Source organism: Clupea harengus, chromosome 13 (assembly GCF_900700415.2).
Source record: "Clupea harengus chromosome 13, Ch_v2.0.2, whole genome shotgun sequence".
Classification (NCBI taxonomy): Eukaryota; Metazoa; Chordata; class Actinopteri; order Clupeiformes; family Clupeidae; genus Clupea; species Clupea harengus.
The window spans coordinates 16221465-16249457 of NC_045164.1; the positions used below are offsets into that span (position 1 = coordinate 16221465).

The following is a 27993-nucleotide window of genomic DNA, read 5'->3' on the forward strand; positions in this document are numbered from 1 at the left end:
TACGCAACACCTGAAACACATTGTGTCGTGAGAAGACTTGAGAGCTGAACAAAACGACATGTTTTCTATTAACAATTACCATTTATTTTCATTTACAAAATGAAAGGAGCGAAAAAATGCCATATAATAAACAACTTACTAACCTCGACCGTTCTGTCAACTGCTATGTTATCTGTGTTTTCCTTCTCCTCCCCCAAGGGTAGGAAACATCCATCACTGCGGCATTTCCATGACCTCACCAGCCTCTCGTCCAGGTCAAGCTACTGCATCAGAATACTCTCATTCTACCCTTGGCTTGGTACTGAAGCTCTACAACACAAGTTAAAATAATACCACAGACTTGAACCTTGACCTCTCACCCCTGTTGGCTAGAGGTGCATCTGTTTGAACACCTTCACATACACCCAGTCCCCAGGCTGAACTCGTCTGTATGCGTCCAGCTGTGGGTTGCTTAATGGTTCTCGTCTTCTCACCTGTGTATAAATAATCTTATGGATTCAGCTACGTATGTATTTTCATTTATACCTTTTTTAAATATTAAAGAAAACTAATACAATTTCTCCCAAAGACTTACATTGGGCCATTGTGACATCATAATAGATTCATCAAACCGGCTTACATCTGTGTTTTCCTGACGAGGCAACTTAGCCTCAGGCTTAAGTTTAAACTCCATAGGACTTACTGACTTCACCAGCCCTATATCAAAGTCTCCTTCAGTCCACCTGATCTGGCACTTGCTTTAGCACTTTGTTCTTATGCACTTCTGTTCCTTTCTCCAGAATCATCATTTTGACACCTCCTTGCTCCCACAGCAGATTTCTCATCCACCCTATCAAGTAACTTCTCTGTCCCTCTGTTAGGTGCCTGTGAAATTCAACATCCTAGCATCCTGTATCCTGCTCCTCCATACTTGCCTTATAAACAGTATGGATTTCCATAGGGGCAGTCCGCTGTCTATTCTTCCTCCTCTGGGCCTACATCATCATTCACTTCCACAATCTGAGGTTCCCCTACCAGCATAGCTTGAGTGCCTAATCTGCATCAGTGTTTTGTCTTCCGACACTCTCATTCTCTCTCTGTCTAACCCCTCTGCATATATCCATGTGCTGGCTCTGGTCCTATTCATAACTACTCTCACTACTCCTGCCCTAAATCCTGACCTACTTTAAGGGTGATGTGTGGTGTGGCGTTTGGCTCGTCATATGCGTTGCTGTACAACTGTTCATCCAGCCTCACCTGCACTCCTACTCCTTCAAGCCCTATGATTACACACTCAGCCTGTCATTTAATTGGTGTTCTCCCCATCAGAGCTCTCTCCCATTTCATATCTGCACAGCTCTCTGTAGCCTACATGAGGCATCAGTCATCATTATGGTGCAGTGTGTTGGGCATTGGGCCTCTCTAAGATTAGGATGCCTGGCACGCGTATCAACCAAACAAATGTTTCAGTGTTTGTACAGTAATAACCTACTTACTGTGAAAATTTCAAGCGATATTTTGCCTTCTTTAACAATTTTGAAATTGCTCTTTTTGTTTCATAAATGGACTACAACTCAAGTCACGTGCCCTGCTCACTGTAGCCTGTCTGATCACCTATGTTTAAAGTATTGTGGAGCATTCAGGGACATAAATCTCAACTACTTGACACATTTTATTTAATGTTTGGAGTGTCCTGAACATATTCCACCCCCCTTTCATTGAGACACTATCTTCAGTTTTTTCAGCAAAGAGTGATACATGTCACCATTGAAGTTAATGCATTTTCGCCTGTCTGATCACCTATGTTTAAAGTATTGTGGAGCCTTCAGGGACGTAAATCTCAACTACTTCACACATTTTATTTAATGTTTGGAGTGTCCTGAACATATTCCACCCCCCTTTCATTGAGACACAATCTTTAGTTTTTTCAGCAAAGAGTGATACATGTCACATGGCCCTACCATTGAAGACAATGCATTTTCGCCTGTCTGATCACCTATGTTTAAAGTATTGTGGAGCCTTCAGGGACGTAAATCTCAACTACTTCACACATTTTATTTAATGTTTGGAGTGTCCTGAACATATTCCACCCCCCTTTCATTGAGACACAATCTTTAGTTTTTTCAGCAAAGAGCGATACATGTCACATGGCCCTGCCATTGAAGTTAATGCATTTTCGCCTGTCTGATCACCTATGTTTAAAGTATTGTGGAGCCTTCAGGGACGTAAATCTGAACTACTTCACACATTTTATTTAATGTTTGGAGTGTCCTGAACATATTCCACCCCCCTTTCATTGAGACACAATCTTTAGTTTTTTCAGCAAAGAGTGATACATGTCACATGGCCCTACCATTGAAGATAATGCATTTTCGCCTGTCTGATCACCTATGTTTAAAGTATTGTGGAGCATTCAGGGACGTAAATCTCAACTACTTCACACATTTTATTTAATGTTTGGAATGTCCTAAACATATTCCACCCCCCTTTCATTGAGACACAATCTTTAGTTTCATCAGCAAAGAGTGATACATGTCACATGGCAATACCCTGCCATTGAAGATAATGCATTTTCGCCTGTGTGATCTGTGTGTCAAGTGTTTTTTCACAGTGAATGACCAGAATAATGACTGCTAAACATATTTTACCCTTTCTTTACAGTGTTCTGAACATGTTCAACCAACTTTATTAGTCTTTATATATATCTATGGAGCGAACTGACCGGGGCAAGATGGCCGCCATGTGCGGACGTTCGACTCCGTTGGCCGGCAACGCGGACGAGACATCTAGTCTTTATATATATCTATGGCTAGCAGAACGGAACTGTCGATTAACAGGGTTGTTTGTTATAAAAACCTTTCATTTGATACAACAAACTCATTTTACTTCCTCGTTTCGTTTTACTTCCTGGGGTTATTGTGGGTTATCGTTGCTAGCAGAACGGAACTCTCATTTGCCTATAGTTGCTCACTGAACGCTGCTCTCATTTGCCTATAGTTGCTCACTGAACGCTGCTCCACCAGCCTAAATAAAACATCCGGTTTTTGGCAATGGCGACCGAAAACGGTTGAAAGCATGTCAAATTAATAGTCCGGTCTAAATCCTTTTAATTTTGCTAGTTTATCTGGATACAAGACGTTTATCTGGCTATGAACGATACGAGTGTTGAAAATAAAAGTAATTAAAAAAATCATAATTTGCTTGTCTGACTGTCGTATTCATGGTGATTAGATTATAATTTAACAGTGCAATATGCTTGTATATTTCACTATTCCGACATTTACTTTGCTAAAGTGTTCAAAACTCACCATGTAGGGCAGGAATCGGGGAAAAAAAGAAAAGAGTGCTGACCACCTGTAAAACCTTTCGTGAAATATGCAGACAGGTTTTTTTATTTACTGTGCTGAGATTTTACTGCAAAAACTATTTTGTACACCATTATCTTTTTTTCTTTTTTTTCCTCTGTCTTCCTCATTATCAGATGTTCTACCAAAAAATGAACACATATCAGGGAAAGGAAAAAGACAGATTTCCATTATTACAATATCACAGTTAAAAATGCACACAGGTGTTATATTATTATTATAGATATACTCACAATATCAGTACAATAATTCAGCTGGTAAAATGATCATCCGTGGTTTGCCCCATGTCTTAGTCAGGTGCTGAGCTTTCTGCACTTTTTGCCCTGAAATTATTACATTACACAGCAAAAACTTGAAACATTCATTCATGAATTATTTCATAAAAGACACAGTAGCCTACATTAACATTAAGGTTTCTTTAAACATTGGAAATCAAATCACCCATTTTACCCACTGTAGTAGTAGTTACACAGAATCAGAAATGGGTTTATTGTAAAGTTTTCACAATATAAGGAAATTATCTTTGTTGTGTGGTGCAAACGAGTTCAATAGTTGACACATCTGGTCATGTTATATTTACAATTACACCCAAGTAAAATGCTACATTTTAAGGGAAAAATACACAAGGTGGTGGTCTTCAAATTATAGTTTTATACTCAGCTCCTAGAAATGCACTACCCTGGGCCACTGCACATGATTACAGAAAGGGGCAGGTAATCTGATAATAATGTTTTCAAGAGGTCATTAATGAAATAATTTCAACTCTAGGCTTTCTGACTGAAATTATTACTCCACAATTTTTGATGTTCTCTGATGTACTTAGTTTAAGTTACTTGATTGCAATACGGTTGTTGGTTCCACATGAAGAAAATGGGTTAAATCAACTCTACATTCCTCTTTCAGTTTAGAAAATATAGGCCTATGAAACAGAAACATTTGCAAGCACATGATGATGATGGAAACACCAACACACTTATAGGCTAAATCAGTGTTTCCCTGTACCAAAGCATATAATTGGTACAAGTTTCCCCAGCCAAACAACTTTTGCAGTACCAGTGTACTTCAATTCGGCCTATAGAGGTCAATAACCTGCACACTGGAAAGGCTGCGGATGTCACAAGGATGACAGTTCCCCACCTTTTATTTTAGAATCTTGTTCTACTTCTTCCAACAAGCAGATTTGCTCCCTATATTTTTCGTGCTATTATACAGCTGCGAGTAGACATTATTGGGCTTTTACTATGAATTTGCACCGTCTCCCATCCAGCAATCCTGACCGGAAGCGACCTTCTGTATTTCGGCTTATTCACGTTGCTGTATTCCGTAGCGGGAGCTCCTCGGAACGTGTTGTTCGAACACGCGGATGGACTCGTGTGACTGTGAATAATCATCTTCGAGAATTTATTAAGTCTTGAGTGTTTATTCTTTACATCGGTTTGCAACCATGCCGGCCTACTTTCAGAGACCGGAAAATGCTCTGAAAAGAGCTAATGGTGAGTGATTATCTCATCTCCGTAGTAGACAGGCCGCTAGCTAACTTTATCGGCATGGCGATGTCAGCCATGTTGTAAATGTAATCTTATTCAGACCATATGCCATGTTGTACTGCGGTCAAAACTGTTCAATCCGTTGCAGAGCATCCTTTTAGACCAGTCAGGTCTTAAGTTTTGACGTGTGAAAATGGAAAAGTCAATTATTTACGTAATTAACGTCAAATGTAATGACCTCTTTAATCTGTTTAAGGTATTTTAACGTTAGCTAGTTAGCTTAATATTAGCCAGCTAATGCCAATCCTTATCTATGGGTAACGTTAATCCATGTAAACTATCCCGTTTGCTCACACAAACATCGGTAGGTACATCAGATACTTGTCAGAGGGAAAATATTTTCTACACATTACAACGCAACGTCAAAACGATATTGCCGATTTTTGACGAAAACTAGGCGCTGACGTTACCGATACTTAGCTAACATCAGACATTCCTTGCTGACACACAACAGCTCGGTGAGGACTGATACACTCTTGTCGATATCTTGTTAATTAATATATTCCACCAATATTACGTTAGTTGCCAACTTTCTGTTGTGAAAGCTGACATTGCACCTGATTATAACATTATAAAGTGCTAGTTACTAAGCGGCTAGTAGGCATGGCCGTTGTGTTTTCTCCTTCAGATGACTTTACAATCAAAAATGATATTAAGATCTCATTGCAAAAACATTTACACATTTACTTTAAGTTATCATTTGATACCCTCAATTTCTTCAACCCTGCAGCTCAAGTTTTCAGTAAGATGCTCATTATCAAGGTTGTAAAACGCCACTCCTTAAAATTCTTATTGGATCTACAGACATAGTAGGCTGCTGTTTACAGATTGCTAGAATTTGCTAGAATTATAGAGGGGAGATGGATTCACACTCAGGGTTTTCCCTGGATTTTCAGAGAGTTTAGATTCTACTATGGCCTGGGGAGGTGCCGTTCAGCCCAGGAGAGGGAGGAGGAATTGCATAGAAACCCCTTGTCTATCATAAATGGACACTGTTAAATTAGACCTTATAATGATTGTGTTGAAAGGTAGGGGTGAAGAATGAATGTTGTTGCTATGCACCTGTTGCTTAGCATCTTTTGTATGAATCAGCATTTCTACATTCATAATAAGCAATAACATTATCTACGGTGTCAAAGCCTTAAAGCAACAGTATGCAACAACTTTATCTTAAAATAACAGCTTCAAAATCAATTGGGTGGTACACTGCAATTGGCGGACAGGGTGCCACACCTCTTGCGAAAACTACGTAATGCTTTATGGCACCACCTCACACGACTACATACTTCATACTCCTGCTAGCTGTATGAGGAAGCTAATGCAGTATTCGCTGTATGGACATCATGCTAGCATCCAAGGTTCAGGCTAGCATCCAAATAAATTCATCTCACCCCTAAAAGTTGGATCGGTTTTTGTCAATCTCGCATCAAATAAGTTTTGTACGTTTGCAACCTTAAACACTTAACTCGGCTAGTTTGTAATAATTTACTGTCCAATGTATGTTATGCACAATATGTACCTGTCATGACGCTAACAGCATTTTATTAGATTACACACATTTTAGTTTTGGTGAAATACTGCGTGGGTTTTCAGCCTATTTACATTGTTTTCTAAGTGTTTGAATGTGGAGTATTTTATTAGATTACACAAGTGAGCAGTATTTCACAAAAACTAAAATGTATAATTTTTCTTATGTTATTCTTTTGGTTATGTTGGTGTTCATCACCGATGTCAAAATAAAACTATGCAGTTATTTTTGTGTAAAATATTGTGATATTACTCTACCTTGTCAGTCTCCCTGCTTCTTTGGCTTCTTTTGTTTTCTTTGCCAGTTCCATATCCTTCCGCTTGTCAACAAATGCACACGTGCTACTGTCCATTATGGGCGCGATTTGTATTTATAACAGTGGTGTAAAAGTGAACTACACTCTGCAACTTAAGAGGAAGTTCAGTAGCAAAATATACCAATTCTCGCATAATGGGGCTTTAAGAATATAAAGAGAACGTTAGCCTATATATTTGTTAGCTACCTATAATAAACGTATGACGCTGTGTGAAACTCGAAATGGCCAGTGATTGTGTATTTAACTAGCTTCTATTGTATTATAGCTATAGTAATTTCTATTACAATAGTACAGTGATTTGTAGGAAAAGACCGAATGCAACTAGAATGAAACCTTGAAGCTCTCCAACCAGATGTGTTGAATAGTGACAACATTTTGCCAAAACAATACAAGCCTCGATACGGAGGTCCGACCGAAAGTGCTTCACGTTTTTGATGCAAGCTTCAAAGCCAAGGGTAATACCACTACATTTAACCTCTCGTCAATAGACAATAAACGATATAATAAGCACTGGTATTTTTTTTTATTGTTTGATAGTTCTATATAATCACGCCTAATCTGTCACAATGTCAATGTATTCACTTATCCACTTTTCAATTCTGTAAAAGCCACAAGAAAACATTCAACCATCATCTTAGATTATTTTCCCAAATCGTTCAGCCCTAGTTGAAACACACAAGAAACTGAAATGCAGTGAGGATGTAAGGAGGTGTCTGAATCAACTCTCACTGTTATGTAGCTTACTTGGTTCAATACGCTCGCATTCCTTTCTGTCTGTTCCCTGTGGTCTAATCATGATCAATGCAGCGGCTGGGCCACCGCAAATGGCAAACACGAACAAAATCGAACTGATCTGAACTTGTGTGTTGTCGGGGATGGGTACATTAACAATTAGGTCATATCAATTCACCCAGTTGGTACCAAGTCACTCTCTTAGATTTCCTTGAAAAATGGTGCTCCTGTACCAAACGGATGACACTTTTCTTTTTAATATTCGGTCTGTATCCCTTTTGAAATATGAATTATTTGTATGCATTTTGCAGAATAAGGCCTTTAGGTCCAACTTTTGACGTTCATAGCTTCTTTGGTATGGCATGTTCAGCTTTGAAACTTTGCGATTTTAGTCTAGAATTTGAAAATGTTATCAGATCAGGGGTGTCTTATGTATTTCTCCACCTACAAGCCTCAGAAAACGGCTGGACATTTTTAACGTAATAAAACGACACCCCTTTTGGGAGCTTCTCACTCAAACAGTATGCAAGAGTTTAATGGAGTAAAGCACTCCGTTTTTTTCCCTCCATATTTCAAACCATATGTATTACTGTTGTAGGACGATCAGAGTATTTTGGTATGTGCTTGATTTTCAAAGGTCCTCAACCCCCTTATGTCCTCATTTGACCATGTAGGCAGTGATCCATCATTGTCATATTTTTAACATGTATTCTTATATATCTGGGCAGTATTCACAAAGCATTTTATCTTGACACTAAGGGTACTCCTTAATCGCACCAGAAGATTCTAGCTAAAGGGTTTCTCCTAAATCTGTTGAGATTGTTGAGACCAACTTTCACTAAGGAAAAGCCGCAGGTCCTAAGCTGTGAGACTCAATTGCTATGGCTGATGCCAGGTCTAATGCACTAGCTTGCTTTCAGTAACCTCTGTGATGAGTGACTGGTATGTGCCAGTGAATATTAATGAGTTTTCCCTGGCCAACTTGCAAAAAGAAAACTTGTGTACTGTTGAATAGGCGTTCACTAAATGATGAATAATCATAAAGATTACTAGAAAATGACTACAAATGAAATATTAACGGAATACGCTACCTAGACTGAATATCTTGGCTAAGTTTTCAAAATGCATAATTCTTTCGGTTGGTTCGTGGTGGTACATCCCCTAACCGCCACAATTATTCCTTTGCGAATGAGATCGAGATTTTTTTTAAAGTAATTTAGCAGCGGCATACCAAAACTGACTTAATGAGTTAGGAGTCCTCTTCATTACTTAGTCCCAAAGTCACATTTCCATTTAGTTATTTAGCAGACGCTTTTATCCAAAGCGACATACAAAGGAGAAAACAGTTAGGAGTTAGGAGTTTCTCATAAATTGGCAAGTTAAAAGCCACTTTTAGATTAAAGAACATCATTATAAAATGAGCCTGTTAATGGCTATGGCTAATGTATTTTATCAAGTATAAATTCGTCGTACCTACTTTATTGTTTAGGCTCGTTGTTGCATCCTATTGTTAATGCCACCATTTGCCATGCACAGAGATGGTGTTTCAAAAGAAAAGTCCCGGAAGTTCATGCATGCTGAAGGGTCATTTGTGTATTGGTGAAGTATAAGGGCAGATATGGTCAACATGTTTAAGATCTTTATGAAAGTCTTAATCCACAGCCTTGACTACGTCTTAGGTTATCCTAAAGCTTGGATCTAATATTTGCCATTTACGCGTTAACAGGTTTTTGAAAAGACATCACCGTGTAGAAAATAACCGTGGCAGCCAGAACGTTAATGCAAATTTACAAAACACATTGCACGATAAACTGCGTACGCTCATGATTATTATAATAAACCATTGCTTTACGTACTTCAGTCAGTGTAACAGATTCTCTAACCACTGTTTAGTTTTCCCTCTTCCCCTCCTCCAATTTCTGGTGATTTGTAGTTATGTCCTCATTAACCCCAGTGTCCTCATATTAACACTGCATTTTTTTGTCTCTTTGATTACAGAATTTTTGGAAGTTGGCAAGAAACAGCCAGCCTTGGATGTACTGTATGATGTCATCAAGAGCAAAAAGCATCGAACATGGCAGAAGATCCACGAGCCGATCATGCTCAAATATCTGGAGCTCTGCGTGGATCTGCGCAAGAGTCACCTGGCCAAGGAGGGCCTGTACCAGTACAAGAACATCTGTCAGCAGGTGAACACACATGGAATCATTATGTACTCACCCCTTTATCCTACATGGAATGGCAAAGCTAAGCACATATTTTAGTCTTGTCCTTGTGCAGTGTTTAATTTTAATAGAAACTGCACAACAGGCCTGGAAGCATTTGGGCGCTCGCATTCTGTCATTGAAAGTGAAAGTGAATAATTCTATATTTGTGACTAATCCTGATCATGCAATATCTTAGGTGAATATCAAGTCTCTTGAAGATGTGGTCAGGGCTTATTTGAAGTTGGCTGAAGAGAAGACCGAGACTGCCAAGGGGGAGTCTCAGCAGATGGTCCTGGATATTGAAGATTTGGACAATATTCAGACTCCTGAAAGGTAATCACAACCAATTGCATATTTTTTTCACCATTCTGTTTCCAACGACACGTTGGCTGGGCAACAAGCTCTGCAAGGAGCAGGAACTCTTACTGCTATCGTTTACGCTCTGTTTGGAATTGATAGCATCACCAAACTGCAACTTTTTATGTCGTCACAACACTTTAGCGTTGCCCTCCTATCAGCTCAGAAGTAAGTACTACAAGACACGTTTAGTGTTTCCAGCAAGCTGCTTTAGGTTCTTTATTACGCTATGGCTAAAGAATAGTTACCTTGAACCATGATTAGTTGAACGTAGGCTGTAGTTTGCAGGATTGTTGTCAGTGAAAGAGGTAGCTAGAATGATGCTAGATCATATACTTGACCTTTTTGTCTCTACAGTATTTCTGTACAATATCTGTTTAAAACAGGAATTATGCAGAACAGTCATTTATAACACAAATCCTACACTTTGGATGTGTGAGAATTCTTCATCGTAGGCGCAAATCTTGATCTACTGTGCACCGACGTAGCACCTTTTAAAAGATAAACAAGCTTTGTAATACTTGTTGGTAAGATTAATCTAAATATTGTTTAGCTTGAATTAGGGATGCACGATAATATCGGCATGACATCGGTATCTGCAGATAAAAGCTTAAAAACTTAATTATCGGCATCTGCAGATATGAAAAATTCTGCCGATGTACCTGGCCGATAAGGTGACGTTCAAATTATGCCCACGCGAAGCAAATGTTTTGGTTACTATGAGCGCCAACAACGTAATTCAACACGTCGGCTGTGTGGCAGTACTTCACAGTATCAGAGGATGTTGACATGCTATTTGTCAGGAAACTTTTCAGGAGATGGAAGAGGAGACGACAGCTTGGCCGTAACGTAGGTTGCATGCATAGATGCAGACCACCCGCGTGCAATGCTTTGCAACATTACCTGTTGCACGCTAATAGAAGTTAATAAGTTGCTAGTTAGTTAGACAACACTAGCTAGTTAGCTTGCATGCTACGTGACACCAGCGAAGTTGATGATCTCATTTGACGGGATGTGAAACATTATGTCACGAGCCCACGCTATCTGTACATGGCTTACTTTCGCATATATGGAATTTATATAGCTAACTTGGCAATAAGGTTACATAGATTAGTCTAGAAATCCTAGAAGGGATGTTATTAAACTGTAAGTCGGTTAACCAACTTTAGTTAGCCAAGTTGCATTTCCAGAGTGTAGTTGTTCAAGTTCAAGGAGGTACTGTTCAAGTATGAAAATTGTGACGTGAAAATATAAATAAATCTGCCATATTTGAAATAATTTCAATAGTTTTCATGAGTGAATGTCTATTTCTAAAATGATACAAATCAAGTTATTAATGTCCCGTAGCTACAGCAATACCCTATCATAATAACAGATTAATTCTAGTACAGGAGAGACTTCAATAATTAAAAAGCAGAGGTGTATATATCGGTATCGGCATCGGCAATCGGCCAAAATGAGCTTGTAAATATCGGCATATCGGCTAAAATTCAATATCGTGCATCCCTAGCTTGAATACTTGTTCGGTGGTCAGAAGAGTCGTTTCTGCACAAAATGAACTGAACCAGCAACTAATGCTCACCCCTCTGTTGACTGTAGTGTATTGCTGAGCGCCGTGAGCGGAGAGGATACCCAGGACCGAACTGACCGACTGTTGCTCACCCCCTGGGTCAAGTTCCTGTGGGAGTCTTACCGTCAGTGCTTGGACCTACTGCGGAACAACTCCAAGGTGGAACGCCTGTACCATGATATTGCCCAGCAAGGTCAGCTCCTCCTCAATCCTTCAGGGCTTCCAACTTGGGAAATGTGAATATAAAATACAGATACAGCATAGTTCGTGGATAGCTTTTCACCACAAGGTCTTGGTAAATGTGTTGTAAATTCCAATGCTGAAAATATTATGCGTTTTGGAGGCTTTATGTATTACTATGAGCTTGAAATGCACAGAATAGTCAGACTTGTGTCTCCTTTCTATTTTGACCTTAACTGAAGGGTGTGAGATGTTTGTTTCATTGGTTCTTCTGTTCATTTCCCTCGTAGCTTTCAAGTTCTGCCTTCAGTACACGCGAAAGGCAGAATTTCGCAAACTCTGTGACAATCTGCGCATGCATCTGGGCCAGATTCAAAGACACCATAACCAGAGCACTGCCATCAACCTGAACAACCCTGAGAGTCAGTCGATGCACCTGGAGACGCGCCTGGTGCAGCTGGACAGTGCCATTGCCATGGAACTCTGGCAGGTATGGACCTTTATTTCATTCAGTGAAGATTAGGTATTGGTATAATAGCAAGAGTTTAAGATAAGATAAATGAAATGAATGAATGAAAAAGAGTTTAATTTGTCCTGTCTGAAGAGGTCAATATTCACTCGCATTGTATTACTCTCCGCTTTGAGATTCATCTTTGCTTGGCTGTCTTGTGTGTCAGATTAGAATGAAATCAATAGCTATTGTCACAGCAGCGTGGATGTTGAGGGAGGATTGATTGACTCATTGGGGACCATCATGCTGAGAGAAATAAGAAGAGTTTTGTCTGGAACCTTAGATCCTACTGGTGCTTTGATTTAAGGACATAAATACCTGAACTTATTTTAGGTACTTTTCAAACAACATTTTATTTCATTCATCGGAGAAAAGACTTCAGGCTTTTGGGAATGCTATTATCTTGTTGGTGTGCTACTGGTATTGGATCTAAGGTTCCAGACAAAACTCATCTCATTTTTTGGTGGAAAGGTCATTTAGCTGCTTGAGATATTGAAAGACCTGAGGAACAGTACGCTCATGGCAGAGACATTGGTTTTAATGACCGGATCGCCTCTCATTATTAGACTGAATCTTCTGCTCCCTTTTGCGTCAAACTACCTCAAAGCTCTCATGTCGATTTCAATCTTTCATTGTAAGGTAGCAGTGTTTCCCCTAGGTTTACAGCTTTGGGGGGGGGGGGTGCGGCACGGTGCGCGCTGCGGCCACCGACACAAACGCTTAAAGGAATCATGGTGTTCATGTGTTTCTTTTAATGACAGCAGTCAATATAACAACTGAACAATTATTTTAACTAAACATCGGAACATGTCTTTATTTTTATGCAGCTTTTGTCTCTGCAGTGTACCTTTTTGGGCTTCTATAAGAAAATGTTTTGAGATACATGTATTTGCGGCCTAAAATTCCTGATTTCGCAGGAGCTTTTCAAAAAAGTTGCGATGAAAGTTTTTATTTTTAGGTCTTTTTTGCAATGAAATTGCCGAAAACAAGTGAAAGTTGCGATAAAAAGTTGCAAATTGTCCTCTTTGTAATTAGAATTGAGTTATCTGTTGAAAAATAACTGATTCATAAACAAACATTAATTCATCAAGAACAAAACGATTTAGAAATAGTCCTTTTAATAACCTCACCAATATGCCAAACAAAAGATTACCAGGACTACAAAAATGTAGCAAAATAGGTTTTACTTATCCACAACGAAGTGCACATGTTGGCATTACAAAAGGACCATCAGTGAGACTGAATAAAATGTTATGAATGTCTAAGTCTTCATATGACGAAAAAAAAAACAGCCTGTGTCACTATGATCTGTCTCGTCACCTAAGGCCTGTGTTTCTGCCGTTCTCATTCTAGGCTTATCAATCTGTTTTGCTATCCTTCTTTATTTATTTTATCCGTATAGGTGTTGATGTTCAATTTCATATATTAATTTAAAGTCGTCCAATTTCAAGTCACCCATTCTTCAACACTATCTGCTACCTTATCTTCAAACAGAAAGTAACGTTAAATCTCCATGGCAACAGCTCTTGAGGGTTTGGGAAATAATCGGATTTATTGCTTCCTTCATTATTCACAGCAAAATAAATAATTTTCATTACAATTAATAGATTTATTACCAGACTCTATGTAAAAAAGGGCCACGCACAACTCGCGGAAAATGATAAAAAATGCAAGCCAGATCTATTTCTGAATTTTCGGTGCGGACATGGGCGTACGTTCTGTTTCCACGTCTGTTGTAGCCATTGTCATTAGGCCTCATTCTCGACCCTACCTAGGAAAAGATCTCCGCTGGATTCACAAACGCCTGGAAATGTGTTTTTTAAAGCTTAAACGTGTCCGTAGCTGTGCACTGATTCTTAAGCCCAATTATGTCTGCTGGTGGGAGGGTGCTCACCTGTGTGTGTGTGTGTGTGTGCGTGTGTGCGTGCGTGCGTGCGTGCGTGCGTGCGTGCGTGCGTGCGTGCGTGCGTGCGTGCGTGCGTGCGTGCGTGCGTGCGTGCGTGCGTGCGTGCGTGCATCTTGGCGGAACTCCGCCATGCGTGATACAGAGAGCAGATAATTGTAAACGCGCGACCATGTAGAGACAGAAATTGCATGCCGTCGTGTAAATAAGATAAATAACATAAGGCTATTTATTTTGTTTAATAAAATAACAAGCTATAGACCTGTTCTATAGGAAAGGTCACCTTAAATGACTTCCGTTGTGATCTGGCGCTTTATAGAAAATAAAATTGAACAAGATTAACTTGACCTTCCAGGGGGGGCGGGGGGGGCCGTTGGGGGGGCGGGCCGCCCCCCTAATATAACGGTAGGGGAAACACTGAGGTAGGCTGAGAATCCATCTTCACAGGCGTGGAAATCCGGAGTTGGGTTACTTTCCGTGCACATAATGAGCTAGCAACAAGAAACATATTTGCTTCTGAAGGCCTTATCTGGTCAACGTTTATTCAATATGTGTTTAAATTCTGCGAATTGTCATTGGGTTTCAATGTTGGCAGGTTAGCTAGCTGGCGTCTGGGTGAGCTAAAACAGAAAGAAAAAGATGTGTTTATTAAAAAAAAGAAAAAAAATGCGAGCCAAATCATGTTTTGGCTGGAGCAACTATAAGACTACCATAAAGTAGGCTTAGTTATATATTAAAGCGATAAGCTTATTTCTTTTCAAACGTGGCTTGCTTTCCAGTGTGGTCTTTGTCACACTGCCCCACGCTCGAGGCGCTCTCATTCACTTCTGTTGACGTCAATAGATGACCAATGAGCTAGCACCATATGTAGGCCTAGTGAAGGTGCAGTCTGCCATTCTAAACCCATACATAATCATAGAGAGTCAAACCCTTCTTTTCAAAGTGTTGATATCCGTGTAGCTTGCATACTCTGCAGTATAGAATGTGCCTTGTCCAACAGGAAGTAATAGTGTCAATTAATTAACTTCCTTGTAGCTTGCTTGGAGTAAGAAATCACGGTCTTCTGATGCCTTGGCAGAATCAGTCTGTGTCTCTAGTTCATTTTGATGTGAGATTCAAGGTTACAAGATTACTTTCAGAAGATATTCAACAGGGAGGAAAGGCTGTTTCACAAGTTCTCTTTATATGCTATAAAAACCTCTAATAGACAAAGCTTTAATGTTACCCACCCATGTCAATGTGTCTTGTCTCTGTTTGCAGGAAGCCTTCAAGGCTGTAGAAGACATCCATGGCCTCTTTGCCCTGTCTAAAAAGCCCCCTAAGCCTCAACTCATGGCCAACTACTACAACAAGGTGTCCACCGTCTTCTGGAAGTCTGGAAACGCACTTTTTCATGCCAGTACTTTGCACCGCCTGTATCACCTCTCGAGGGAGATGCGCAAGAACCTCACCCAGGATGAGATGCAGAGGTGAGATCTGTTTGGTCTTGGTTCCAGTCATACCCAGCTAGACCATGAAAGGTTGTCTGGTTATCCTAATGACAATTCCCTTTGTTCACTCGACATTTGACTTAAGTCTTTGTCATTTGACTTAAGTCTTTGTCAAGGTATTTGTATAGAACGCAATGTTCTTCATCGGCTCACTCTCAGGCTTTGTCGTGGGACTCAATGCAGATTTGCCCAAAGCCACTTAAGGTGTTATTGAATTTACATTTATAGCCTGTTAGACAATCTTAGAAAATCTTTCAATGAGCAACCGTTAGTGTTTTCCAGACAAGCCATAATCTGAAGACGGGAAGTTTTTTTTCTAGGATTGGTGCCTTTAAAGACTGGTGATAAGTGAAATATGATTGAAAATGGGGTTGATCTGATCCGTCAATCTTGAAGTTGTTCATAATTATCTTTTAGGTGAATTGTAGAGCTTGTCATGTACTGGCATCCTGCTCCTGTTTCCAAACTTAAAATGATTCCTTTGAAGAGGAGTAAGAATGAGGAGCCATGCTACGTCAGCCAATCAAGAGTGATCTAGTATAATATACGGCTACACTGATTGGACAAATTCCCTCATGTCCTCCTTCCCTAGTATGCAGTGAATGTAAACAATACTATTGTGGTAGCAGCAGCAGCAGCAATATGGCGGACCAACATCTGGGCCCCAGTCTTTTGATGTGGATTACAGGTTTAGCTGTTGTTGAATCTGTTATTGGAGTACTTTACAATGCAAGTCCATAAGCCCATTAGTTAGTAAACTCATGTCAACGGTAGTAAATCACAGCATTACACAAGCACTCACTGGAAGCCTGTCCTAGCTGTGCCAGTGTGTCATAAACTCCATTCACCAAGTTTGCAATACAATTTGGCCTAATTTAATCTCCAATGTGAATTTGCACATTTCCAAAATGTCATTCCAGATGAGATGACGTGGAATATTATTTCCTGATCATAAATCACTATCATTCATATATTATAAATGTTGCAATACAAATAATGATGAAAGAAATGTTGAGATAAATTGAAGATGTAGGCCTACACAACATAAAATACAATATTTATCCCAACATTTCTTTTAAGTTTCTTTTCTCAGGTATGCTTTTGGTGGTTGCATGTTTAATGTTCTTGGCCTTCCAGCATAAAGACACTTGCACTTGCTGATCATACTTAGGAGTCTTGAGTTATGAGTACTTCCAACACTTTGTTATGATTGTTATTTAATACATTTGCTGGGATTGCCATCTTTAACTCCTTTTATAGGAGAAGTTTTTAAATCTGGTCTTCACTGGGCAGAAACCGTTAAGTTGAGATTGCATCTAGATTTTTTGTAAAAGAATAAGTACTGTTGGATTCCGATTGTAATTTAAAAAGATTGTGATGTGATCTTTTGGCCAGAACTCCAGTTATCTTATTTTTCAGTGTCATCTCTCTGGCCTGGATAAACACCTAGCAGTTCATCTATTGTAAACATTGGTGGTGTTTCCCTTTTAGAATGTCTACCAGAGTTCTCCTAGCCACCCTGTCTATTCCCATCACCCCTGAGAGGACCGACATCGCCCGCCTGCTGGACATGGATGGAATCATAGTGGAGAAACACCGCAGACTTGCTACTCTACTGGGCCTCCAGTCCCCTCCCACCCGCCAGAGTCTCATCAATGACATGGTGGGGATTATTCAACCATGTTCAACAGTAGTGACCATGAAACGTCTTAAGTGTATAGTTTAGGTATAACTCTCCCCCCCCCCCATTTTCTCTTCAAGGTGAGGTTTAATCTTCTGCAGTACATCGTCCCTGACGTCAAAGAGCTGTACAACTGGCTAGAGATGGACTTCCATCCACTGAAACTTTGTGGAAGGGTAACAAAGGTAAGTGATCTGAATTATAGTTATAATGCTTAAAATTTGATAACTGACAATTCTGTTAAACAAAAGAAAGAACAAAACAAACATTTGAAACACGCGGTGGTGTGAGCAAGCCTAGTAAATGGCTCAATTAGAATAAAACTCGACAATAACAATTATATAAGACACGACTGAAGAGAGCTCGCTAAAGTTCAAAGAAGTTTGGAGCAAGTATTCTGACCCTGTTGAATGTTGGTTACTGGAGTTGACTGACGGGCGGTGCATTCAGCATATAGACTTCACGTCAAGCCATCATCTACTTAATAGACTACGCAACATGAGCTTGACTTCAGACATTGGAAAATGCCATTTGTTTCACCTTTGCCTGAATAGTGCTTTTGAATCCCCACATCTCAGCGCATATTTGTGGTTAGTATATTAAGTTGATTAGAGCGATTATGTGATGCAGAAAACAAATGCTCATAATACTTAACACATTTACTGGAACTTTAATAATGCCAAAGTTCCATGTGAAAATCTCAACTTTGGAAGTAATCTGTTAGTTTTATGATGCCTAGCAATTTTATATTTGATAGACATTTGACTTAAAAGCACTTAAGCACGATGCAAATTACTAGGGGTGGGGGGAAAAATCGATTTTTCGATTTCTCTCGATTCTCTCTAGAACGATTCTGTCTCGATTCAGAAAAGTTCATAATCGATTTTTTAATAAAAAAAATGTACACATTCATTTTGTGTTGAAATGCAAGCTGCATCGATTATTGCATTGTTCATAGAAAGTCATAATTGTGACAAGGACACACTTTTTCTCTAATAAAAAAATTGATCTGTTGATTTTCTTTAATTATCAAACACAAAGTAGGAAGTGATTTGAGACTCAAATGTTTTAAAAATCGAGATGCATCGATAATCGTTTTATCGGTTTAGAATTGATAATCGATAATCGGTTTAGAATCGAGAATCGGTTTAGAATCGAGAATCGGTTTAGAATCGAATCGTTGACCTCTGAATCGGAATCGAATCGAATCGTGAGGTGCCAAGAGATTCCCACCCCTACATTACTGACTTCAGCTTTTGGTGGTGATTAGCCTAGAGTTTTTCACTTTTTTTAACCTAAAATGTGTTTTACAGATTTTAATATGAATGGATAGAATTCAATAGTTTTTTTTATCTGTAGATGTTTGTTAAATGAACAGGCCACATTGAAGGCAGATTTATGCAAACAGATTCATACATACAAGTAACTCTACAATTCCATTTGGTGTTGAACTAGTGCATCTTAAGCTAGTTAAGAGTGTAACTAGTCTAACCACATCTGAACTAACACATCTTAAGCTAGTTAAGAGTGTAACTAGTCTAAACACATCTAAACTAACACATTTTAAGCTAGTTAAGAGTGTAACTAGTCTAACCACATCTGAACTAAAGCATCTTAAGCTAGTTAGGAGTGGAACTAGTCTAGCATTCTAGCTTGATAAGGTTTTCCACTGTCTTTCCTTCCTGCACTAGGTAAAAGGAGTTTTCTCCCTTAGACTAAATTGACTTTTTAATGAGCAATGGTTTCTCTATTATAAAGGAAGCTTAGGGTCAAAGATATGTTGCAGTGGGGTTTGCGGAGTAATTTGCGTGATTTGGCCAGTTGGGAAATACTTTGTCATTTAAATGTGTAATGTTTGTTAGGTGCTGAACTGGATAAAGGACCAGGCAGAGAAAGAGTCTGATCTTCAGCAGTATGTGCCACACCTCCAGAGCAACACCATCCTTAGACTTCTACAGCAGGTGAGTCTCTCAACTAGACACATCATTATTCATTCCCTGGCTTTTCTTAAAGTAATCTTTTTGAGAAGGAGTTAACTTGGTCGATGCCACACATTTCTGACCTAGAGATAATGCATACTCTGATATTTTTTTCATTGACTTGTCATATGTATTTGTATATGTTTGTAAATACTCTCAAACTGTCTGATATTTCCATGTAGCCTTCAAATAATCCCAGCTTTGAGGTGGTCTCAGACTTTTGGACCCAACTGTATGCTAAGGCTGGGGCTTGTGTGCTCTCCCACCTATTGTCACCCACTTATTACTCAATCTATTATTTCAAAAGCTAAAAAGTTGAAACTGTAAATAGAATGTTTCTTGTTATAAAACAATTGGGTTCTATTGAATTATTTAGCTGTTTCTGATTGGACGAGAGACGTTCCATGAGTTGGAATATCCCAGGACATCCCAACTCGGACTTTTCACAGCTAATAATAAATCACTCCGCGATGAAACAATTAAGCGATAACCGTTAATTCAAAGTTCTTATAATTCCAAAAGACATTGACAATGGAACTATTTTTTTGTTGCGGAGAAACAAGGGCGAAATAAAAAAAATGTAATCAATAACTTCGTGTTTAAATGTGAATTGGTTGACTATAAAATTGTTTTATAAAAGCAATATAGTACGAGTGCGAGTGGGGTAGGTAAGGGATATTCCCACGGGTGTTGTTGCCTGCGCCACTCGGCCTCCGGCCTCGTGGCTACGGCCGAACACCACCCGTGGGAATATCCCTTACCTACCCCACTCGCACTCGTACTATATTGCTTAATTACCACATGTGTAGAAATGTGCCTTTAACTTGTGTAACTGCAGTTCTCACTGACTGATGATGATGGGTTGAATCATTGCTTTTGTGCATTTATTTTGCCTCCAGTGAAATTCTAGTTGAAACGGCAGCTGTTAAGGAAGCCTATATTCCTGTTGTGTTGGGTGAATCTTGAACAAGAGAGAGCCTCATTGTATGCTCTTATATACTCTTTATTGAACAAGAGAGAGCCTCAGTATATGTTCTTATATTCTCTTTATTGTGTTATTAGGCTCATTATATGTTCTTATATACTCTTTATTGTGTTATTAGGCTCATTATATGTTCTTATATACTCTTTATTGTGTTATTAGGCTCATTATATGCTGTTATATACTCTTTATTGTGTTATTAGGCTCATTATATGTTCTTATATACTCTTTATTGTGTTAATAGGCTCATTATATGCTCTTATATACTCTTTATTGAACAAGAGAGAGCCTCATTATATGTTCTTATATTCTCTTTATTGTGTTATTAGAGAGAGCCTCAGTATATGCTCTTATATTCTCTTTATTGTGTTATTAGGCTCATTATATGCTCTTATATACTCTTTATTGTGTTATTAGGCTCATTATATGCTCTTATGTACTCTTTATTGTGTTGTTAGGTGGCCCAGATCTACCAGAGCATCGAGTTCACTCGTCTGGCGTCTCTAGTGCCATTTGTGGATGCCTTTCAGCTTGAGCGCTCCATTGTGGACGCTGCCCGACACTGCGACCTGCAGGTATGACGGCACAATCTCAAAAAAAAATCTTTTGAAAGGAAATGTGTGTAAGTGCTAATTAGTTTCCTATGGTCATTAAGTTGAAACCCACATTTTATGGAATTCAAATCTAGCTAATTTATTTACCGAAGTTAAGCTGGTAAACACAATGTCATGATCATTTCTAAATGTGAAAACATGAATATACTTTCATAGAATTGTATTATTTATTTTATTATTCATAACAGTTACATTACATGACCCTATAGAGGTAATATATTGGTAACTTGTACAGTAGAACTAATGGGTAGGTAGTGAGGTTTAACCTTTTGGTTTTGACCCTTTCTTTTGTTAGGTGCGCATCGATCACACCTCTCGTACTCTGAGTTTTGGGTCAGATCTGAACTATTCCACAAAAGAAGATGCACCTATCGGCCCGTTCCTCCAGAACATGCCCTCGGAGCAGATCAGGAACCAACTCACCGCTATGTCTTCCTCTCTTGCCAAGGCGATCCAAGTCATCAGGCCACCTTCCATCCTGGTGAGAATGCGTCGATGTATTTTGATACATTTCCATGTTTTTACCTCTGCCAGTCATACCAATATGAGAAAGTCGAGGTTCAGAGTGATGCTAAACAGTGCTAGCCATGTTTAGCTAGCCATGCTAACAGTATAATGAGCTCAGTCATGTCAGTGCACAATTTGGAAAAGGAAAGCAATCTGGCGATTGTGATGCTTTGCCTAAAGCAAATGTTGTCAGTGGTAAGGTGAATTATCTAGGTGGTTTTGCAGATTCTAATCACATAGGGTTATGATTACATAGTTTTTTTCACAGTACACTATATCACTTGGTGGAATTATCAAAAGATATCTCTCGTAAGCGTGTTTATAGCCTAGGCTAGCTCCTAAGACTTCAGCAAAGAAATATATGTATATTTTCCCTAGAACAGATTGTTAATCATATTATGTATATAATGTGAATGCTTAGGTGTAAGCAAACCCTATTTTTGGTCCACATCACCCAACTTGGATGTATTTTGATCCTTAATGAGATTCAGAAATGTATAACCCCCACCCCCTCAGGCTAAAGTTTTTTTTTTTTTTTCCCAAAACATCCCAACTCCATATATTGCTTTTCCTCTATCTCCAATTGGTGTCTTGAATGCTCACACACCCTATTTCATGATGTCTTTTGGCATTTAAAGGCAAAACAAGATTGAATGTGTTCCTTCTCTCTCTCTTTTAGTCATTCCTTTATTCTTTTTCTAGCAGGGTGACCAGTGGACGTTTTAAAAAGTAATGTCTTAAATACCATAGATATACTTGTGCTGAAGTAAGTGTGATTTCCTTTTTCTTTTTACCCTGGTAGCAAGAGCGTGAGGAGCAGAGCCAACTAGCCATCGCATCTTACCTGAAGAATGGTCGTAAAGAGCACCAGCGCATCCTGGCCCGCAGACAGACCATCGAGGAGCGCAAGGAGCGCCTGGAGAGTCTCAACATCGCGCGGGAGAAGGAGGAGCTGGAGCAGCGCGAGGCGGAGATGCAGAAGGTGCGCAAGGCAGAGGAGGAGCGCCTGCGGCTGGAGGCCAAGGAGCGCGAGAAGGAGCGCATCATGCAGGAGCACGAGCAGATCAAGAAGAAGACCGTGCGAGAACGCCTGGAACAAATCAAGAAGACTGAACTGGGGGCCAAGGCCTTTAAGGACATTGACATCGAGGTACATTAAGTCTAATACATTGTTTTTTTTACATTTAGAAACAGATGTTGGACACTTAAGTCAAGGCAAGATCAAGAAAAAGCTGACGGATCAACTATAAATAACATGTTCCCTAAAATTCATGAATGAGCATCATATAATTGATAGAACTATTGATCAAAAACTGGGAAAGAAATACTCAGAAATCAATCCGAACTACACTACAGAACTACTAATAATCTATAATAGCTCACCATCAAAATTGGCCTGTATGGGAGGGTGGCAAAAAGAAACCATTGTTTGAGAAGATCCGCATTAACAAATGTAAAAATGTTTTATGATCAGATGAGGACAACATGGAGCTTTATGGCCAAATCCTCAAAGCACTACTTATGGTGTAAATCTAACCAAATCTAGCCAAAGCCAAGAACACCACATGTATATTACACTGCCATGCTGTCTGGCTGTGCGCGTTCAAGCTATGTTTAACAGGTGTATACGGCTCACATGTTGACCAGAAGAACCCAGGCTAAACCCCCTTTGTGAATATGGCCCAAGGTGTTTACATTAGACCATTCTGTGCACAGGACCTGGAGGAGTTGGACCCAGACTTCATCATGGCCAAGCAGGTGGAGCAGCTGGAGAAGGAGAAGAAAGAACTTCAAGAGCGCCTGAAAAACCAAGAGAAAAAGGTGAGAGTTGTCAGCTCACTGTTTCAGTATCATGGGCCAGTTTGGCTTTCAACAGCCTTGGCCAATTCTGAGGCACTTGCTTTGAGATTCTTTTTTTATTAGCAAAAATCACTCAATATGAAATGGTTTTTCTTTGGGTGCAGATTGACTACTTTGAGAGGGCTAAAAGGTTGGAGGAGATTCCCCTGATCAAGAAGGCTTATGAGGAACAACGCATCAAAGATATGGAACTCTGGGAACTGCAGGAAGATGACCGGGTGAGAACTGTTCACTTTTGAAAGATGCATTAAATCATCATCACATCAACAGAAATTAGTGTAGTGCTAGCCTATTTAACAACTTGAACAATTAACAAACATAGAAATATTGCGGGTACTTTGCTGCTTTAGTCTCAGATATAGGAATGTTGGTGGTATGGACAGGTCAAGGTATATAAAATAACATCCTGTGTAATGGTTCATCTGTAAAGGCTTGTAAGTCATTTTTGAATGGTTGGTGTCCTCCAGATCAGCAACATGAAGGTTGAACGGGAGAAGGCCCTGGAGCACAAGCAGAGGATGTCTAGGATGATGGAGGACAAGGAGAACTTTGTTGCCAAGATCACAGATGCTCGAAGTTTCATCTATGAGGTAAAATGGCTAAGTGTCAGCCCCTCCCCATACATATATGTAGCTGCTGTCACATATGGATATACTAAAGCGTAAGACAACCCAAGATCACCAAGAAAAAAAAAAAAACCTTATTTCATACTGGGACGGAACAGAAGAAGGCCCAAGCTATGGCAACAAGGGTACACATCTCACTACATAGTAAAGTTTGACTTGAAGCCTACCGTTCAGATGTTACACACGAATGCCTAATGGTACTGATACATGCAAGCTGTATTCCATTCATTTCTGTTGGAGATAGGCGTTTGTGATGTAGTCGAGCGAGTTGGACGAGGCGAGCACAAACATTTGGGGGAAGTTTAATCCTATGCAAATGAGGAGTGAATTTTCGCTAGCATCGGCCATCCAGATTGTTTGGTATCGTCTCTGACCATTTGAAAATTGCAGGCCTGTGGCGTCGTTCAGTCGTTTAATGTGCTAAAAAGAAAAGCTAGAAGGTCCTTGTAAGGGGTTGTTCTTCCTGGTACGTTAGATATGTAATCCTGTGCTTACCTCAACAGAATGACAGTTCTGATATCAAGACTGGATAGCCTACCATCTTGCTATCCTGCTAACTAGCATGCTAGTCCAGTCTGTTGCCCTGTTTCCACACACCACGCCCACTCAAAGTGACGCGAGCGCTTCGCCTCTCTGGCATGTATCAGTGCCGTAACCGGTGTTGGAGCTTGTTGGATGGAGTGTGTGATTGTCACCTTGGTGAACACCAGTGAGGTCACCAACCTATAGGAGAATGGCTATCACTGTTTGGTAGCTTGTGCCACTCTTTGGCCCCCGACACAGGCGACATGAGGAGATGCAACAGTCGGCCTTTTGTCGCTGCTAGTTCTTTGAGTGGTGATAGTGTGTCCATGACTTAAGAGTCCTGACACAACCTCACTTTGTAGATCCTTCTCTCTTGCTCCCCCCCCCCCCTTATTTGCATTTCAAACCGACCGCTTTCTGAGATGACGTGAAAACTGTCTGATTTGAAAACATACAGCCACTCCCCACTGGTTGCTGACTGATGACATCATACAGCCACTCCCCACTGGTTGCTGATTGATGGCCAAATGAATTGACATCCCCCACCGCCCCTTTGGTTTCATGCTGGGAGTTTGTTATGAATTAGTATTCTAATCCCATACGCTGTGTGTGTTCCTTAAAGAGGAAGTCCACAGTTCTAATCCCATATGCTGTGTGTGTATTCCTTAAAGAGGAAGTCCACGGTTCTAATCCCATACGCTGTGTGTGTATTCCTTAAAGAGGAAGTCCACAGTTCTAATCCCATACGCTGTGTGTGTATTCATTAAAGAGGAAGTCCACAGTCATAATCCCATACGCTGTGTGTGTGTATTCCTTAAAGAGGAAGTCCACGGTTCTAATCCCATACGCTGTGTGTGTATTCATTAAAGAGGAAGTCCACAGTCATAATCCCATACGCTGTGTGTGTGTGTTCCTTAAAGAGGAAGTCCACGGTTCTAATCCCATACGCTATGTGTGATATTCAGCATATTGCTCCTCATGGCCCTCATTCTGTGTTTGTACAAACACCAAAACCTTTTTTTGAGTGCAGAGTGGCTTGGACCGTGCCCCTGTCCTGGCTCTGTGTGTGGGATCAATCAACATGTGACCCCAGTAGCACAGGAGGGACGGTGTAGTGTGACCGTTGAGCTCAAATATCAACAACCAGAATCGCAGACCGTTTCTTTAATAACTATGTCGACATCCTTTTACATTGCTGGAAAAGTCCCTGGTTAAATCAGGTGATTGATTTAAGATACACTTAGAAGATAGGACGTTTTGGACAATAGCTGGTATTTGTTCAGACATATTTGTAGTGCACTTGCCATTTCTGTTGTTTCTTAAATCCTGTAACCATTTCCTGTTGTTCTGCCAGTTCATGACTGCTTCAGTCGGTGGCTCCCTTGGTTACACATAATGCATGTTAAATCTGTTAATCATATTCAGAATGGCTCAAATTAACATTGCATTTTCAACATATGCAAACATATGAGAAAAAAAAAACCTCTAAGTTGAGTCATTTATATTTTTATTTGTTAAAAATGTTATCCTTCAATATCCATTAAGAATGGAGCTAACAGAGTTATTCAAGCAAAGAAGCATTTACAAATTTTTATTTGCAGTTCTGACACTATCTTTCAATTTCTTTAGGAGAAACTTAAACAGTTCCAAGAGCGCCTGGTGGAGGAGCGAAAGAAACGCCTTGAGGAAAGGAAAAAACAGCGCAAGGAAGACCGGCGCAATGCCTACTACCGTCAGAAAGAAGAGGACGCCCAGAGAATTCACGAGGAGGCACTAAAGAAAGGTAAAGTTGACCCCATTTTCAAAGCGGTGCTTTTCTCCACAGATGAGCCAAAGCATAAGGACCATTAACAGACAGGGTCAAAAACACTGTCCCGTCACTGATAAAAGCTAATCAATAAGATTGGATTATTTGTTTTACAACTCACTATAGTCCAGTATACCAAGCAACAGAACTTTAATGTAATGACTCATTGTGACATTGAAGCACCAGGTCCTGGACCTGTGGCTCTGACCATTGAGATGGATTTTTTGCCATGGTTTGCGTTCCTGGTTAAGACTTGTTTTAAGTCTAGACCAGCACAGTTTAAACACTTTTGCCAAGATGTAAGTTGAAGCACCGGGTTTGGCAGGAAACTACTTCTGGAAAGATCCAGAGACTTCTGGAAAGATCCAGAGACTTATGGCTTGTGTGTCCTTGCAGAGCGGGATGAGCGTGAGCGCGTGGAGCAGGAGGCGAGAGAGGAGGAGGAGAAGGAGTACCAAGAGAAACTAAGAAAACTTGAGGAGCAGGAGAGGAAACAGCGAGCCCGCCAGCAGGAGATTGAGGAGCGTGAGCGCCGCAAGGAGGAGGAGAGGAGGATGCCTGAGGAGAAGGGCAGTAAGGTAAACATGAGCCATAGAACTCTCTAGAACATCATCTGGTGTATACACATGCACACATAGAACTCTCTAGAACATGAACATCATCTGGAGTATACACATGCTCACATAGAACTCTCTAGAACATGAGCCATCATCTGGAGTATACACATGCACACATAGAACTCTCTAGAACATGAGCCATCATCTGGAGTATACACATGCACACATAGAACTCTCTAGAACATCATCTGGTGTTTACACATAGAACTCTCTAGAACATCATCTGGTGTATACACATGCTCACATAGAACTCTCTAGAACATGAGCATCATCTGGTGTATACACATGCACACATAGAACTCTCTAGAACATCATCTGGTGTATACACATGCACACACAGAGCTCTCTAGAACATCATCTGGTGTATACACATGCACACATAGAACTCTCTAGAACATCATCTGGTGTATACACATGCACACAGAACTCTCTAGAACATGAGCATCATCTGGTGTTTACACATGCACACATAGAACTCTCTAGAACATCATCTGGTGTATACACATGCACACATAGAACTCTCTAGAACATGAGCCATCATCTGGTGTATACACATGCACACATAGAACTCTCTAGAACATCATCTGGCGTATACACATGCTCACATAGAACTCTCTAGAACATCATCTGGTGTATACACATGCTCACATAGAACTCTCTAGAACTCTCTAGAACATGAGCATCATCTGGTGTATACACATGCACACATAGAACTCTCTAGAACATGAGCCATCATCTGGTGTATACACATGCTCACATAGAACTCTCTAGAACATGAGCATCATCTGGTGTATACACATTCACACATAGAACTCTCTAGAACATCATCTGGTGTATACACATGCTCACATAGAACTCTCTAGAACATGAGCATCATCTGGTGTATACACATGCACACATAGAACTCTCTAGAACATGAGCCATCATCTGGTGTATACACATGCTCACATAGAACTCTCTAGCCATCATCTGGTGTATACACATGCTCACATAGAACTCTCTAGCCATCATCTGGTGTTTACACATGCTCACATAGAACTCTCTAGAACTCTCTAGAACATGAGCCATCATCATCACACATGCTCACATAGAACTCTCTAGAACATGAGC

At 40.0% G+C, this 27993-nt stretch overlaps 1 protein-coding gene across 1 annotated transcript in view; it reads left to right on the forward strand.

Annotated features, from left to right (window-relative positions):
- The first annotated feature begins 4653 nt into the window (after positions 1–4653).
- eif3s10 (eukaryotic translation initiation factor 3, subunit 10 (theta)) overlaps positions 4654–27993 on the forward strand; it is a 30405-nt gene continuing 7065 nt past the window's right edge. The window contains exons 1-17 of the mRNA XM_031578516.2: positions 4654–4837; positions 9466–9656; positions 9871–10007; positions 11631–11794; positions 12072–12271; positions 15456–15664; positions 17177–17348; positions 17447–17551; positions 19229–19327; positions 20786–20902; positions 21237–21422; positions 22251–22598; positions 23165–23269; positions 23413–23526; positions 23776–23898; positions 26089–26242; positions 26663–26844. Coding sequence (XP_031434376.1) covers positions 4789–4837; positions 9466–9656; positions 9871–10007; positions 11631–11794; positions 12072–12271; positions 15456–15664; positions 17177–17348; positions 17447–17551; positions 19229–19327; positions 20786–20902; positions 21237–21422; positions 22251–22598; positions 23165–23269; positions 23413–23526; positions 23776–23898; positions 26089–26242; positions 26663–26844 — 2655 coding nt within the window. The 5' untranslated portion in view covers positions 4654–4788. The remainder of the gene's footprint in view (positions 4838–9465; positions 9657–9870; positions 10008–11630; positions 11795–12071; positions 12272–15455; positions 15665–17176; positions 17349–17446; positions 17552–19228; positions 19328–20785; positions 20903–21236; positions 21423–22250; positions 22599–23164; positions 23270–23412; positions 23527–23775; positions 23899–26088; positions 26243–26662; positions 26845–27993) is intronic.